Source organism: Eriocheir sinensis, chromosome 42 (assembly GCF_024679095.1).
Source record: "Eriocheir sinensis breed Jianghai 21 chromosome 42, ASM2467909v1, whole genome shotgun sequence".
NCBI lineage: Eukaryota > Metazoa > Arthropoda > Malacostraca > Decapoda > Varunidae > Eriocheir > Eriocheir sinensis.
This window is the reverse complement of record NC_066550.1, coordinates 14,233,398-14,247,289: the sequence shown is the minus strand read 5'-3', so window position 1 is coordinate 14,247,289 and position 13,892 is coordinate 14,233,398. Positions and strand designations below refer to the sequence as shown.

The following is a 13,892-nucleotide window of genomic DNA, read 5'->3' as shown; positions in this document are numbered from 1 at the left end:
GCTCACGCAGGGAAGAGAGAGAGAGCACGGGGGATGTTTCTACACTCAATAAGCACCAGAGCAATCATATACAACAAGTGGGAGAGCCAGAGAGACGAGGAAACTGTTAATTCAGTGAGGGAAAGTATATCCAGTTTCGCCTGTTATATGTCTCCGCTTCTCACGGCTCGCGCAGGGAAGAGAGAGAGAGCACGGGGATGTTTCTACACTCAATAAGCACCAGAACAATCATATATAACAAGTGGGAGAGCCAGAGAGACGAGGAAACTGTTGATTCAGTGAGGGAAAGAATGTCCAGGTTCACCGCGGCCCGCCCTGCCTGTTATAATATGTCCTCGCTTCTCACGGCTAACTCAGGACAGAGAGAGAGAGCACGGGGATGTTTTTATACGCATTAAGCACCAGATCAATCATATACAACAAGTGGGAGAGCCAGAGAGACGAGGAAACTGTTAATTCAATGAGGGAAAGTATATCCAGGTTCACCTCCCTGCCTGTTATATGTCTTCGCTTCTCACGGCTAACCCAGGACAGAGAGAGTGAGCACGGGGTTGTTTTTATACGCATTAAGCACCAGATCAATCATATACAACAAGTGGGAGAGCCAGAGAGACGAGGAAACTGTTAATTCAGTGAGGGAAAGTATATCCAGGTTCACCTCCCTGCCTGTTATATGTCTTCGCTTCTCACGGCTCACCCAGGACAGAGAGAGAGAACACGGGGATGTTTCTACACTCATTAAGCACCAGATCAATCATATACAACAAGTGGGAGAGCCAGAGAGACGAGGAAACAGATAATTCAGTGAGGGAAAGTATATCCAGGTTCGTCGCGCGGTCCGCCCTGCCTGTTATAATATGTCCTCGCTTCTCACGGCTAACCCAGGACAGAGAGAGAACACGGGGTTGTTTTTATACGCATTAAGCACCAGATCAATCATATACAACGAGTGGGAGAGCCAGAGAGACGAGGAAACAGATAATTCAGTGAGGGAAAGTATATCCATGATCGTCGCGCATCCCGCCCTGCCTGTTATAATATGTCCTCGCTTCTCACGGCTAACCCAGGACAAAGAGAGAGCACGGGGTTGTTTTTATACGCATTAAGCACCAGAGCAATCATATACAACAAGTGGGAGAGCCAGAGAGACGAGGAAACTGTTAATTCAGTGAGGGAAAGTATATCCAGTTTCGCCTGTTATATGTCTCCGCTTCTCCTCACGGCTCACGCAGGGAAGAGAGAGAGAGCACGGGGATGTTTCTACACTCAATAAGCACCAGAACAATCATATACAACAAGTGGGAGAGCCAGAGAGACGAGGAAACAGTTAATTCAGTGAGGGAAAGTATATCCAGGTTCACCGCGGCCCGCCCTGCCTGTTATAATATGTCCTCGCTTCTCACGGCTAACCCAGGACAGAGAGAGAGCACGGGGTTGTTTCTACACTCATTAAGCACCAGATCAATCATATACAACAAGTGGGAGAGCCAGAGAGACGAGGAAACAGATAATTCAGTGAGGGAAAGTATATCCAGTTTCGCCTGTTATGTTATATGTCTTCTCCTCACGGCTCACGCAGGGAAGAGAACAACAAGTGGGAGAGCCAGAGAGACGAGGAAACAGATAATTCAGTGAGGGAAAGTATGTCCAGGTTCACCGCGGCCCGCCCTGCCTGTTATAATATGTCCCCGCTTCTCACGGCTAACCCAGGACAGAGAGAGAGCACGGGGTTGTTTTTATACGCATTCAGCACCAGAGCACTCATATACAACAAGGGAGAGGACGAGAGAGGCGAGGAAACAGTTGATTCAGTGAGGGAAAGTATATCCAGTTTCACCTCCCTGCCTGTTATATCTTCTACTTCGACAGACGGCGAGAGAGAAACAGAAGAGAGATATTTTAGATGCTTTATAGCAATTATATAACTATACAACAATCAGCCGGAGGGAGAGCCAGAGACGAGGAAAGAGTGATCTAGAGAGGAAAGTATATCGTTTGTTATGTGCCACCCCTCCGCCTCTCCTCCTCACGCAGAAGAGAGAGAGAAGCACGGGATGTTTCTATATTCATTAAGCAGCCTGTTATAATATGTCCTCCTTCTCACGGCTCACGCGGGACAGAGAGAGAGCACGGGGTTGTTTCTATACGCATTAAGCACCAGATCAATCATATACAACAAGTGGGAGAGCCAGAGAGACGAGGAAACTGTTGATTCAATGAGGGAGTGGACAGGTTCACCGCGCGGCCCGCCTGCCTGGCTGTGTGCGTGGTGACTCCCGCCGGCCGACCCACGCCCCGCTCTGCTCAGGGAAGAGAGTAAATATTTAGAGATATCGGCTTTCTTTACTCATTATCCCTCATTTACTAGTGGCAGGAACGTGGGCACAGGTTAAAGAGAGAGAAAGACATGTAGTACCGCCCTCGTATCCGCCCTGGAGGCCTACACTAAGGGCGTCACGGGCGGGGAGGTAGCAACAACTCGCTTTATGTTGTGCTATCGACGCTCAACTCAACACAGGCCCGTGAAATACCCTAGTCTTCCTCCTCTTGTGGGCGCTTGGACCTCTCCGGACGCCAACAGCACCGTGTGATTTTGGGTGTTGAGGCAAGCGTCCGTTGGCTACGCTCACTTGCAATAGGCTTCGTGGGCAAGGCCTCTACCCGGCTGAGTCTAACGCCTTCTGTACGCGTGGGCTGAGACACTCCTCCTCACTAAACATCTTCTATAACGTAGCTCTAAGTGATTACAGGTTAAATGTGTCCTTGTAACTCGTGTCTGGCCGCTGCTCTGCCTCCCCGCCGTCACCGAGTTGTCCAAACCACAACGGGAGGAAGCGAGTCCCCTTCTGACACGCCGCAGCCACTCACGATGTCGGGGCCGGGTTGTTCTTATAATACCCCTTTTATCTGACTTCCTGGGGCTTTTCGTGCGTAGGTGAGCATCGAGGAGCTTCTGGTGAATGTTATAGATGTAATACAGTAGTGGAAGAGGGTCTGTGGAGCGTGTGGAGGCAGGGAGCGGCGTGTTGGGCAGGGTGGATGAGCGGCCGAGGGGAGGGACACGGCCGCGGAGACAGCACACGGGGATGGCCGGTGATTCCCTTCGTTCCATGGCTCCCCGGGGTCTTTTTGATGTGATTGCTGTCTAATTATACATAAAGACACATGATACAGCAGTGGTGGAGGCCTGTGGAGGGCTGTGTGGCGGAGGGGAGGCATGGGGCTGACGGTGACGTACGGCAACCCTCGTGTGTTACTCCCTGCACTCACGGGTTGAATCTATCGCCCATAGTGAACATTTTGCTGTCACTGTCCACACGGGGCGTAATACATTAGTAGCATGGGGTAGAAATAAGCTGTAGGTTTATAATGATAGCTAATGGTCTTCCTACGGCCATGGGAAAGCTCTTAACGGAACACATGGACGTAATATAAGCGGGCCTCTCCTACCCCTAATCTTCACGCTTCCTCTACGCCCCACCCACCACCCACCGTCTCTCCTCACCCTCCTCACCCGCCCTTACTCGCTGGTTTAACACACTTCTCGCTCTCGAATCATTAACTGTGTCTTCAGGGCAATGTTCTTCAACCATTTCTCGTTTCGTGACTGCCTTATATCATGGGCACCAGCCTCACGATACACCCTGGTAAGCCCCGGGCACCATTTTATAGCGGGCACCATTTTGCATCGGGGGGCAGCGAGACCCCCTTCCGCACGCCGCAGCCAGGCACGATGTCGGAAGCTGAGTTTTCCTTATCATACCCCTTTTATCTGACTCTTATGGGGCTTTCCATGAGGGGGTGAGCATCGAGGAGCTTCTGGTGAATGTTATAGACGTGGAAGAGGCTATGTGGAGCGTGTGGAGGCAGGGAGCGGTGTGTTGGGCGGGGTGGATGAGCGGCGAGGGACGGGACACGGCGGCGGAGACAGCACACGGGGATGGCCAGCGATTCCCTTCGTTCTATGGCTCCCCGGGGTCTATTTGATGTGATTGCTGTCTAACTATACATAATGACACATGATACAGCAGTGGTGGAGGCCTGTGGAGGGCTGTGTGGCGGAGGGGAGGCATGGGGCTGACGGTGACGTACGGCAACCCTCGTGTGTTACTCCTCTGCGCTCACGGGTTGAATCTATCGCCCATAGTGAACATTTTGCTGTCACTGTCCACACGGGGCGTAATACATTAGTACCATGGGGTGGAAATAAACTGTGTATGTATATAATAATAGCTGATGGTCTTCCTACGGCCATGGACAAGCGCTGAGAGGAACACATTGACGTAATATAAACCGGGGTATAATCGGTCTCTCCTCGCCTCTACTGCGCCCCCTTATTTTCTCCTCCCGGAATTGACTGACCTCTCTTTTCGCCACTCTGTAATCTTTTTAGGAGCAGGAAGTAGCGGGCTTTTTTTTATTATTGTTTTATTTTTTTTGTGCCCTTGAGCTGTCTCCTTTGCTGTAAAAAATAAATAAACATAAATCATCCTCTACGCCCCGCCCCGCCCACCACCAGCCCCCTGTCCTCACCCTCGACACCCGCCCGTGCTCGCTAGTTCAACATAGGCCTACTCCTCACCCTGCAACCATTTCTCGTTCTGCGACTTTTCAACTCTTTCTATCATGACCATCGACCTCACGACACACTAGAACGCCTCGGGGCAGAGCAAGGCGTCTCGGGGAATCTCAGGGCACAGGGTAGAGCTGCCCCAGGTGCCCCCAGATGTTGTAGGTAGGACACGGCGCCTCGTAAACACGGCCACATGGGCACCCTAGGCCTACATAACCTTGACGTATGGTATGAGCGATTGACAATGGGACACGTGAAGGAATGGAGAGGTGAACCGTGTGTGTGTGTGTGTGTGTGTGTGTGTGTGTGTGTGTGTGTGTGTCAAGATCATATTGTGTACGTGTGTATGTATGTGTGTGTGTGTGTGTGTGTGTGTGTGTGTGTGTTTATAATATGTTTTTTTATTCCTCCTCCTCTTCTTTCTCTTCTTCTTCTGTTATCTCTCTCTTTATCTCCATTTTTCTATCTCTCAATCTATCTATCTATCTGTCTCTCTTTCCTTCCCTTCCTTCTCCTCCTCCTCTTCCTCCTCCTCCTTTTCCAACCCTTTCTTCCTCCCTTACAACTCCCAAACGCCCCCCTGTAGAAGGACCACCTGAACTGTGATCCAACGTACGAGCTTGAGGAGATGATCATAGAATCCAGACCCCTGCATAAGAAGCGGAAGAGGTTATCGAAGCAGAAATCCCTCACACACACCTCGCAATCTGGCAACACTGTAAGTAATTGTAGTAGTAGTAGTAGTAGTAGTAGTAGTTGTTGTTTTGATGCAAGAGTTAACCAGCATCTCCATTCTTTCATTCCTGTTCTGTCCAACTTCCTAATGCAAGAGTTCACCATCATCACTCTCTCACCCCTTTCACTCACTCCACACGTGTTTTTGTTTACCTTTTCTCTCCAGGAGGCGGAGGAGGAGAGATACGGAGGGATGCTGGTCTTCAACAGGGAGATGGAGGAGGCGAGGAAGGAGAGGGAGAGAAGGGAGAGAGAATGGCAGGAAGAGTTGGAGGAGTCGATGCGGCTGTCTGATCCAACAGGCCATGGTGAGAGAGAGAGAGAGAGAGAGAGAGAGAGAGAGAGAGAGAGAGAGAGAGAGAGAGAGAGAGAGAGAGAGAGAGAGAGAGAGAGAGAGAGAGAGAGAGAGAGAGAGAGAGAGAGAGAATGTTGATTTGACAAAAAAATGTGATAATTCTTATTTTTCTACTACTACTACTACTACTACTTCTACTTCTACTACTACTGCAGGTTGTTCCTTCAGCGGGTCACAATGCAACACACCGGTCAAGAAGAGGTCAGGAGGTCACAAGGTCAAAGGGGGTAGGTCAGGTCACGCCCCCCCTTCGCCTCCCATCACCCCCCCTCTCACCGTGACCTCAGATGACCCCGCTCCAGTGACCCGGTGCTCCGTGACCCCTGCCAACGTGAGAGCGAGGATTGCGGGGTCGCCCAAGGTATGTGTGAACCTTGTGCTGTCCAATTTCCTTATGCAAGAGTTGACCAGTATCTTCACTCTCTCATCTCCCCTCAGTAGTAGTAGTAATAGTAGTAGTAGTAGTAGTAGTAGTAGTAGTAGTAGTAATAATAATAATAGTTATACGATGCAAGAGTTAACCAGTATCTCCACTCTGTCATCCCTGTAGTGTCCAACTCCCTAATGCAAGAGTTAATCAGCATCTTCACTCTTTCATCCCTGTGCTGTCCAGTTCCCTTATGCAAGAGTTAACAAGCATCTTCACTCTTTCATCCCTGTACTGTCCAACTCCCTAATGCAAGACTTAACCAGTATCTTCACTCGTTCATGCCTATACTGTCCAACTCCCTAATGCAAGACTTAACCAGCATCTCCACTATTTCATCCATGTGCTGTCCAAATCCCTTATGCAAGACTTAACCAGCATCTCCACTATTTCATCCCTGTGCTGTCCAAATCCCTTATGCAAGACTTAACCAGCATCTCCACTATTTCATCCCTGTGCTGTCCAACTCCCTTATGCAAGACTTAACCAGCATCTCCACTATTTCATCCCTGTACTGTCCAACTCTCTTATGCAAGAGTTAACCAGCATCAGTCTCTCACCCTTTTCACTGTAGCTTACGAAGACGAACATAGCCATAACGTATTCTTATTATAACGAAATCTAGACGTTATAAAAGAACACTATAGAAGTTAATGAAGAAAAATAAATAGAAAAATCAAAAAAATGACAAAGGTTTATAGGGATTACTGAGGTCATCTTAGGTCATGCTAGGTCATCACACAGGTCAAAGTGAGGGGGTCAACCGTTACCATAGAGTCCCCGAGGTCATCGTCATCACTGAGCAAGGCCAGCACACAACAGCTCAAGGTAATGGTAGTAGTAGTAGTAGTAGTAGTAGTAGTAGTAGTAGTAGTAGTAGTAGTAGTAGTAGTAGTAGTAGTAGTAGTAGTAGTATCTATCTTTCTATCTATCTACCTATCTATCTATCTATCTTTCTATCTATCTATCTATTTATTTATATATTTCTAGGAGCGTCTGAAGGAATTGCAAGCGGACCAGCGGCAGACCAAGCCCGACTCCGAGGCCTCTGACGTCACAAGGAGCGACGACGTCACGAGAAGCGATGACGACACACTCAGCGGCAGCCAATCACAACGCAGCTCCGGGAACCTGTCCACCGCCAACCACCAATCAGAGGCCGAGTTGGAGTTTGCGGCGACCAATCAGCTTCCAGAATTGAGGAAAATGACGAAATATGAAGAAATGAAGGGAGAGGAAGAGGAAGAAGAGAGAGAAATGGAGGTAAAAGGGAGAGAAAAGGGAGAGAAAGAGAGAGAGAAGGGAGATAAGGAGAGAGAGAAGGGAGATAGAGAGAGAGAAAGAAAAGGAGAGAGAAAAAAGGATGGAGGAAAAAGAGAAAAGGAGGAGGAAGAGGAGAGAGAGTTACCTCCACCTCCTCCTTCCCCTCCTCCTCCTATTCCTCCTCCTCCTCCTCCTCCTCCTCTTCCTCCTCCGAGTAATAATAATAATAATAACAATAATAATCATAATAATAATAATAAAATAAATAAAAACGAAGAAAAGAGAAATAGAGAGAAAATGAGATAATAGCTTTTTATTATTATTATTATTATTATTATTATTATTATTATTATTATTATTATTATTGTAGTAGTAGTTGTAGTAGTAGTAGTAGTAGTAGTAGTAGTAGTAGTAGTAGTAGCTTTCATATATGCAATTTATACTACTGTGAGAGAGAGAGAGAGAGAGAGAGAGAGAGAGAGAGAGAGAGAGAGAGAGAGAGAGAGAGTAATAATACGCTCAATTTTATGACAATCGTATAAATATTAGGAAGAGGAGGAGGAGGAGGAGGAGGAGGAGGAGGAAGAAGAAGAAGAAGAAGAAGAAGAAGAAGAAGAGGAAGATGAGAAAACAAAAACAAAAAGAAAAAGGAACATCAAGAAGAAGAAGAAGAAGAAGAAGAAGAGTTTACAAGCATTCACATAGCATAACATAATGTGTGTGTGTGTGTGTGTGTGTGTGTGTGTGTGTGTGTGTGTGTGTGTGTGTGTGTGTGTGTGTTCTTACTTCCCATTCTTAATATATATATCACACATTAATATTAGAGAGAGAGAGAGAGAGAGAGAGAGAGAGAGAGAGAGAGAGAGAGAGAGAGAGCATTATACTATATCTTTAAGTAATCTCTATCACATTTTTATTAGTAATGCAAATAATAATAATAATAATAATAATAATAATAATAATAATAATAATAATAATAATAATAATAATAATAATAGTAGTAGTAATAGTAATAGTAGTAATATTCTTGGTAATAAACTCTTTTCAATTCCTCTACGGGTGGTTTCAATAACTATCATGGTCGTAGTAGTAGTAGTAGTAATAGTAGTAGTAGTAGTAGTAGGTCATCTTATAATATACTGCAAATTCATCCATTCACTTCTATACATATTTCTTTATTTATTTATTAACAATCAAATAACAAAAATAATAATAATAATAATAACAATAAATTAGTTACAATATACAATCATTTATTTATTTTATTTATCAACAAAATCGTAAGGGAATAAATTAATTAGTCAGGTCTGTATAGCGTCACGTCTATGGTAGGAGTAATAGTAGTAGTAGTAGTAGTAGTAGTAGTAGTAGTAGTAGTAGTAGTAGTAGTAGTAGTAGTAGTAGAGCGAGGGAAAGAGAGAGAAGGAAGGAAGAGGAGGAGGAGGAGGAAGAAGAAAGGAAGAGAAGGAAAGACATGAAGGAAAAAGAGGAGGAGGAAGAGATAGAGATAGTCGTAACAGTAGTCGTAATAATAGTCGTAGTGGTCATCTAACTCGTACGACCCTCCTTAAGCGGCAGTACATGGGAGACGAAATTCAGGATGGAGAAAGGAGAAGTCGGGTAGTGGTCGTAGAAAAGTCGTAACAGTCGTAGCAGTAGTCGTAATGGTCATCTAGCTCGTACGATCCTTCATACGGGCAATACATGGGGGACGAAATTCGGGATGGAGAAAGAAGTCGGGTAGTGGTCGTAGTATAGTCGTCGTAGTAGTCGTAAAGGTCACCTAAATCGTAAGACCCTTTAAACAGGCAGGACATGGGAGACGAGGTTCAGGATGGAGAAAGGAGAAGTCGGGTAGTGGTCGTAGTAAAATCGTAATAGTCGTAGCAGTAGTCGTAATGGTCACCTAACTCGTACGACCCTTTAAACAGGCAGCACATGGGAGGCGAAATTCAGGATTGAGAAAGAAGAAGTCGGGTAGTGGTCGTAGTATAGTCGTAATAGTCGTAGCAGTAGTCGTAATGGTCACCTAACTCGTACGACCCTTCAAACGGGCAATACATGGGAGACGAAATTCAGGATGGAGAAAGGAGAAGTCGGGTAGTGGTCGTAGTAGTCGTCGTAATAGTCGTAATGGTCCTCGTACGACCCTTCAAAGAGGCAGGACATGGGAGACGAAGTTGAGGATGGAGAAGGGGCAGGTCGGGTAGTAGTCGTAGCAGTTGCCGTGGTGTCGTCCGTAGTACTCGGCCAAGGCGTAGTCGTCCTCAGGCAGCTCATCGCCGCCCTCCACCTCATTGTACGACTCCCCGGCCACCCTGCAGACGTCGTTCACGATAGTTAGGCGAATAGGTCACGCCCACATTCTTAAACGCTTTGGGCTCTAACACACATAGACACATTCCCTAAGGCTTTGGTTTATTGGTTAGGAGTTTGTTAGAGGTCCGTAGACGGTGTTCACGATAGTTAGGCGAATAGGTCACGCCCACATTCTTAAACGCTTTGGGCTCTAACACACATAGACACACATTCCCTAAGGCTTTGGTAGAGGTTAGGAGTTTGTTAGAGGTCCGTAGACGGTGTTCACGATAGTTAGGCGACTATGACTCACCTGAGGAGGAGGTTGACCACTTCGCCGAACAGTCCGTGTTGGAAGGGCAGCTCCGCCACCTCACAGAGCGACCGCAGCGTGCAGGCCCGACCGTCGAAGCCAAGCCTGCGGCGGGGGGCGATGAGTCAGGGGAAGGCATGGGGGGAGGGCAGGAACAGGTGGAACAAGTACACTGTGGTGCTTGGGAGCAAGCACGATTACGTCACGGTATCCCGAGCACATGCAAGTACTCAGTTTACGGCGGACTTGGAATCTAGACACGAGTACTTTTATAAATTTTACTCGAATCCAAGTACGAGTTCTTTTGCTGCTGAACCTTGAGACTTTCTGCTTTTCTGCTTCTGCCAAGTGTCGAAGTGCCAAGCCTTCCCTGGCCTGAGTCACCTGATATGACCTCAGTGTGACCTCAGCCCAGGCCAGGCCACCGGGCCTCCCCAGGGTCCAGGCTGAGGGCACACCTGTGTCAGTCCCCCACCCTGGCCACACCCCACCTGGCAGGGCGGCACACGCCACACCAGACACACACCGCCACGCCATTTTTGGTTTACTCGGCAGAACTCTTAAAAGTGTCCAGGACTTGGAGTTCGGGTACAAATACAAGTACTACTGTGGAGCTTTTGCCCCGAGTATAAGTACAACTACAAGTACTACTGTGGAGCTTTTGCCCCGAGTATAAGTACAACTACAAGTACTACTGTGGAGCTTTTGCCCCGAGTATAAGTACAACTACAAGTACTACTGTGGAGCTTTGCCCTGAGTATAAGTACAAATACAAGTACTACTGTGGAGCTTTTGCCTGAGTATAAGTACAACTAAGTACTACTGTGGAGTATAAGTACAAATACAAGTACTACTGTGGAGCTTTGCCCCGAGTATAAGTACAACTACAAGTACTACTGTGGAGCTTTTGCCCCCAGTATAACAACTACAAGTACTACTGTGGAGCTTTTGCCCAGTATAAGTACAAATACAAGTACTACTGTGGAGCTTTTGCCCCGAGTATAAGTACAACTACAAGTACTACTGTGGAGCTTTTGCCCCGAGTATAAGTACAACTACAAGTACTACTGTGGAGCTTTTGCCCCGAGTATAAGTACAAATACAAGTACTACTGTGGAGCTTTTGCCCCGAGTATAAGTACAACTACAAGTACTACTGTGGAGCTTTTGCCCCGAGTATAAGTACAACTACAAGTACTACTGTGGAGCTTTTGCCCCGAGTATAAGTACAAATACAAGTACTACTGTGAGCTTTGCCCCTGAGTATAAGTACAACTACAAGTACTACTGTGGAGCTTTTGCCCAGTATAAGTACAAATACAAGTACTGACTTAGACTTTGCCCCAGTATAAGTACAAATACAAGTACTACTGTGGCTTTTGCCTGATTATAAGTACAAATACAAGTACTACTGTGGAGCTTTTGCCCCGAGTATAAGTACAAATACAAGTACTACTGTGGAGCTTTTGCCCCGAGTATAAGTACAAATACAAGTACTACCGTGGAGCTTTTGCCCCGAGTATAAGTACAAATACAAGTACTACTGTGGAGCTTTTGCCCCGAGTATAAGTACAACTACAAGTACTACTGTGGAGCTTTTGCTGAGTATAAGTACAAATACAAGTACTACCGTGGAGCAATTGCCCCTAGTATAAGTACAAATACAAGTACTACTGTGGAGCTTTTGCCCCGAGTATAAGTACAAATACAAGTACTACTGTGGAGCTTTTGCCCCGAGTATAAGTACAAATACAAGTACTACTGTGGAGCTTTTGCCCCGAGTATAAGTACAAATACAAGTACTACTGTGTAGCTTTTGCCACGAGTATAATTACAAATACAAGTACTACTGTGGAGCTTTGGCCCCGAGTATAAGTACAACTACAAGTACTACTGTGGAGCTTTTGCCCCAGTATAAGTACAAGTACTACTGTGAGTATAAGTACAAATACAAGTACTACTGTGGAGCTTTTGCCCCGAGTATAAGTACAAATACAAGTACTACTGTGGAGCTTTTTACCCGAGTATAAGTACAAATACAAGTACTACTGTGGAGCTTTTGCCCCGAGTATAAGTACAAATACAAGTACTACTGTGGAGCTTTTGCCCCGAGTATAAGTACAAATACAAGTACTACTGTGGAGCTTTTGCCCCGAGTATAAGTACAAATACAAGTACTACTGTGGAGCGTTTGTTCTGAGTATAAGTACAACCTACAAGTACTACTGTGGAGCTTTTTGCCTGAGTATAAGTACAAATACAAGTACTACCGTGGAGCTTTTGCCCCGAGTATAAGTACAAATACAAGTACTACAGTGGAGCTTTTGCCCCCAGTATAAGTACAAATACAAGTACTACCGTGGAGCTTTTGCTGAGTATAAGTACAAATACAAGTACTACTGTGGAGCTTTTGCCCCAGTATAAGTACAAATACAAGTACTACTGTGGAGCTTTTGCCCCGAGTATAAGTACAAATACAAGTACTACTGTGGAGCTTTTGCCCCGAGTATAAGTACAAATACAAGTACTACTGTGGAGCTTTTGCCCCGAGTATAAGTACAACTACAAGTACTACTGTGGAGCTTTTGCCCCGAGTATAAGTACAAATACAAGTAGCTAGTGTTGCGCACTTACGTTTACAAGTACCTACAAGCACGAGAACATGTACTACGTAGCCTACATGTAGCCAAGGCTGCCCCCCCCCCCCCCCCTGTACTCACCCCAACAGGAATCGCTCTATGCGTTCAAACAGCTCCAGTCGTTGCTGGGAGGGCCCGAACGACCTCCCGTAGTGGTCGTAGTGGTAGTAGGAGCCGTTGGGCAGGTTGAAGGAGAGGTCGTTGTCAATCTCTATCTTGCCGCTGTCGCTCAACCCTTCCGTCGGCACCGACAGCACCAGTTCAACCTGTGGGAGAGAGATTGACATAGGTTTACATAGGTTTACATGGGTTTACATAGGTTTAAATGGGTTAATAAAGGTTTACATGGGTTTAGATGGGTTTACATAGGTTTAAATGGGTTAATATAGGTTTAGATGGGTTTACAAAGGTTTACATAAATTTACATTGATATTAGGGACAGAGAGAGAGAGAGAGTACTGCAGCCTCCCTTCTCTCTCTCTCTTACTTACGGCGAGTTTTGAGCCCGTCGGGAAGCTGGCGAACCTCCTTTTTCGATATTTTGCCACTTTGCTTTCTTGAGGTATATTCTGCAGCCATTCCGGTGTTGCCAAGCCATCACCAATCGCCACACCTCCACCTGGCCTCACCACCACCGGCACATCACCTCCATTCACCTCCAAAACCACCACCAACACCACCACCACCGCGAGGATATACGAGTTAACCATGGCTGTCTGTCTCTGTCTCTCTGTCTCTCTCGTATATATAGTAGTTCTGTCCCTTCCTCCTCCTCCTCCTCCTCCTCTTCCTCCTCCTCCTCTTCCTCTAATCGTCTTCAATTGCGATCTGATTCTAGGCCAAGGAAGATTAGCGAGAAATTTAGTAAGGTAAGGTAAGGGAATACGAGCCTACTCCTATTCCTCCTCCTCCTCCTCCTCCTCCGATGTCTCAGGTAACGGTATATGATTTCTTAGTAATTATGGGAGAGAGGGAGAGAGAGGGGGAGGGAGGGAAGGAAGGGAATGGAGGGAAGAATTGGAGAGATGGAGAGATGTCGCGCATAGGTATGGAGGTAATTATTAGAGTTTCCTCCGTTCCTCCTCCTCCTCCTCCTCCTCTTCCTCGTTCCTCGTTTTTTTCTTCTTATTTTCTTTCGTTCATTCATTCATTCTCTCTCTCTCTCTCTCTCTCTCTCTCTCTCTCTCTCTCTCTCTCTCTCTCTCTCTCTCTCTCTCTCTCTCTCTCTCTCTCTCTCTCTCTCTCTCTCTCTCTCTTACAGGTAAGCTATAATTGGACAATCTCTCACAC

At 46.4% G+C, this 13,892-nt stretch overlaps 2 protein-coding genes and 1 long non-coding RNA gene across 6 annotated transcripts in view; 2 read left to right on the top strand and 1 right to left on the bottom strand.

Moving 5' to 3' along the window:
* LOC127010138 (uncharacterized) overlaps window positions 1-1,512 on the top strand; it is a 2,145-nt gene extending 633 nt beyond the window's left edge. The window contains exons 2-3 of the long non-coding RNA XR_007762943.1: window positions 299-824; window positions 1,189-1,512. This is a non-coding gene — a long non-coding RNA (uncharacterized LOC127010138). The remainder of the gene's footprint in view (window positions 1-298; window positions 825-1,188) is intronic.
* LOC127010136 (serine/threonine-protein kinase 32A-like) overlaps window positions 1-8,142 on the top strand; it is a 19,934-nt gene extending 11,792 nt beyond the window's left edge. For 2 of the 3 annotated variants that reach the window (XM_050883979.1, XM_050883980.1), the window contains exons 9-13: window positions 5,160-5,291; window positions 5,475-5,616; window positions 5,819-6,024; window positions 6,835-6,918; window positions 7,081-8,142. In XM_050883979.1, coding sequence (XP_050739936.1) covers window positions 5,160-5,291; window positions 5,475-5,616; window positions 5,819-6,024; window positions 6,835-6,918; window positions 7,081-7,659 — 1,143 coding nt within the window. In that variant the 3' untranslated portion in view covers window positions 7,660-8,142. The remainder of the gene's footprint in view (window positions 1-5,159; window positions 5,292-5,474; window positions 5,617-5,818; window positions 6,025-6,834; window positions 6,919-7,080) is intronic. The other variant, XM_050883981.1, reaches the window with a different exon arrangement.
* On the bottom strand, window positions 8,069-13,589 carry LOC127010137 (uncharacterized). 2 transcript variants are annotated; one of them, XR_007762942.1, is made up of 5 exons: window positions 13,094-13,589; window positions 12,684-12,868; window positions 9,965-10,069; window positions 9,260-9,671; window positions 8,069-9,136 (listed from the first exon to the last, which is right to left on the bottom strand). XR_007762942.1 is itself a non-coding variant. In XM_050883982.1 (4 exons), exons 1-4 carry the CDS (start codon window positions 13,310-13,312, stop codon window positions 9,506-9,508), a joined length of 675 nt encoding a protein of 224 aa, XP_050739939.1. In that variant the 5' UTR covers window positions 13,313-13,589; the 3' UTR covers window positions 8,069-9,505. The 2 variants fall into 2 exon arrangements, 1 of the variants encoding a protein (XP_050739939.1); XM_050883982.1 differs by having other exon boundaries at window positions 8,069-9,671.
* Window positions 13,590-13,892: the final 303 nt, after the last annotated feature.

Coding starts and splice junctions, on each gene's coding strand:
- LOC127010137 (XM_050883982.1), bottom strand. CDS start 13,312: ATGGTTAACTCGTATATCCTCGCGGTGGTGGTGGTGTTGGTGGTGGTT. Junction 10,070..12,683: donor ATAGAGCGATTCCTGTTGGG/GTGAGTACAGGG, acceptor CCCCCGCCGCAG/GCTTGGCTTCGACGGTCGGG. Junction 9,672..9,964: donor GTGGTCAACCTCCTCCTCAG/GTGAGTCATAGT, acceptor CGACGTCTGCAG/GGTGGCCGGGGAGTCGTACA.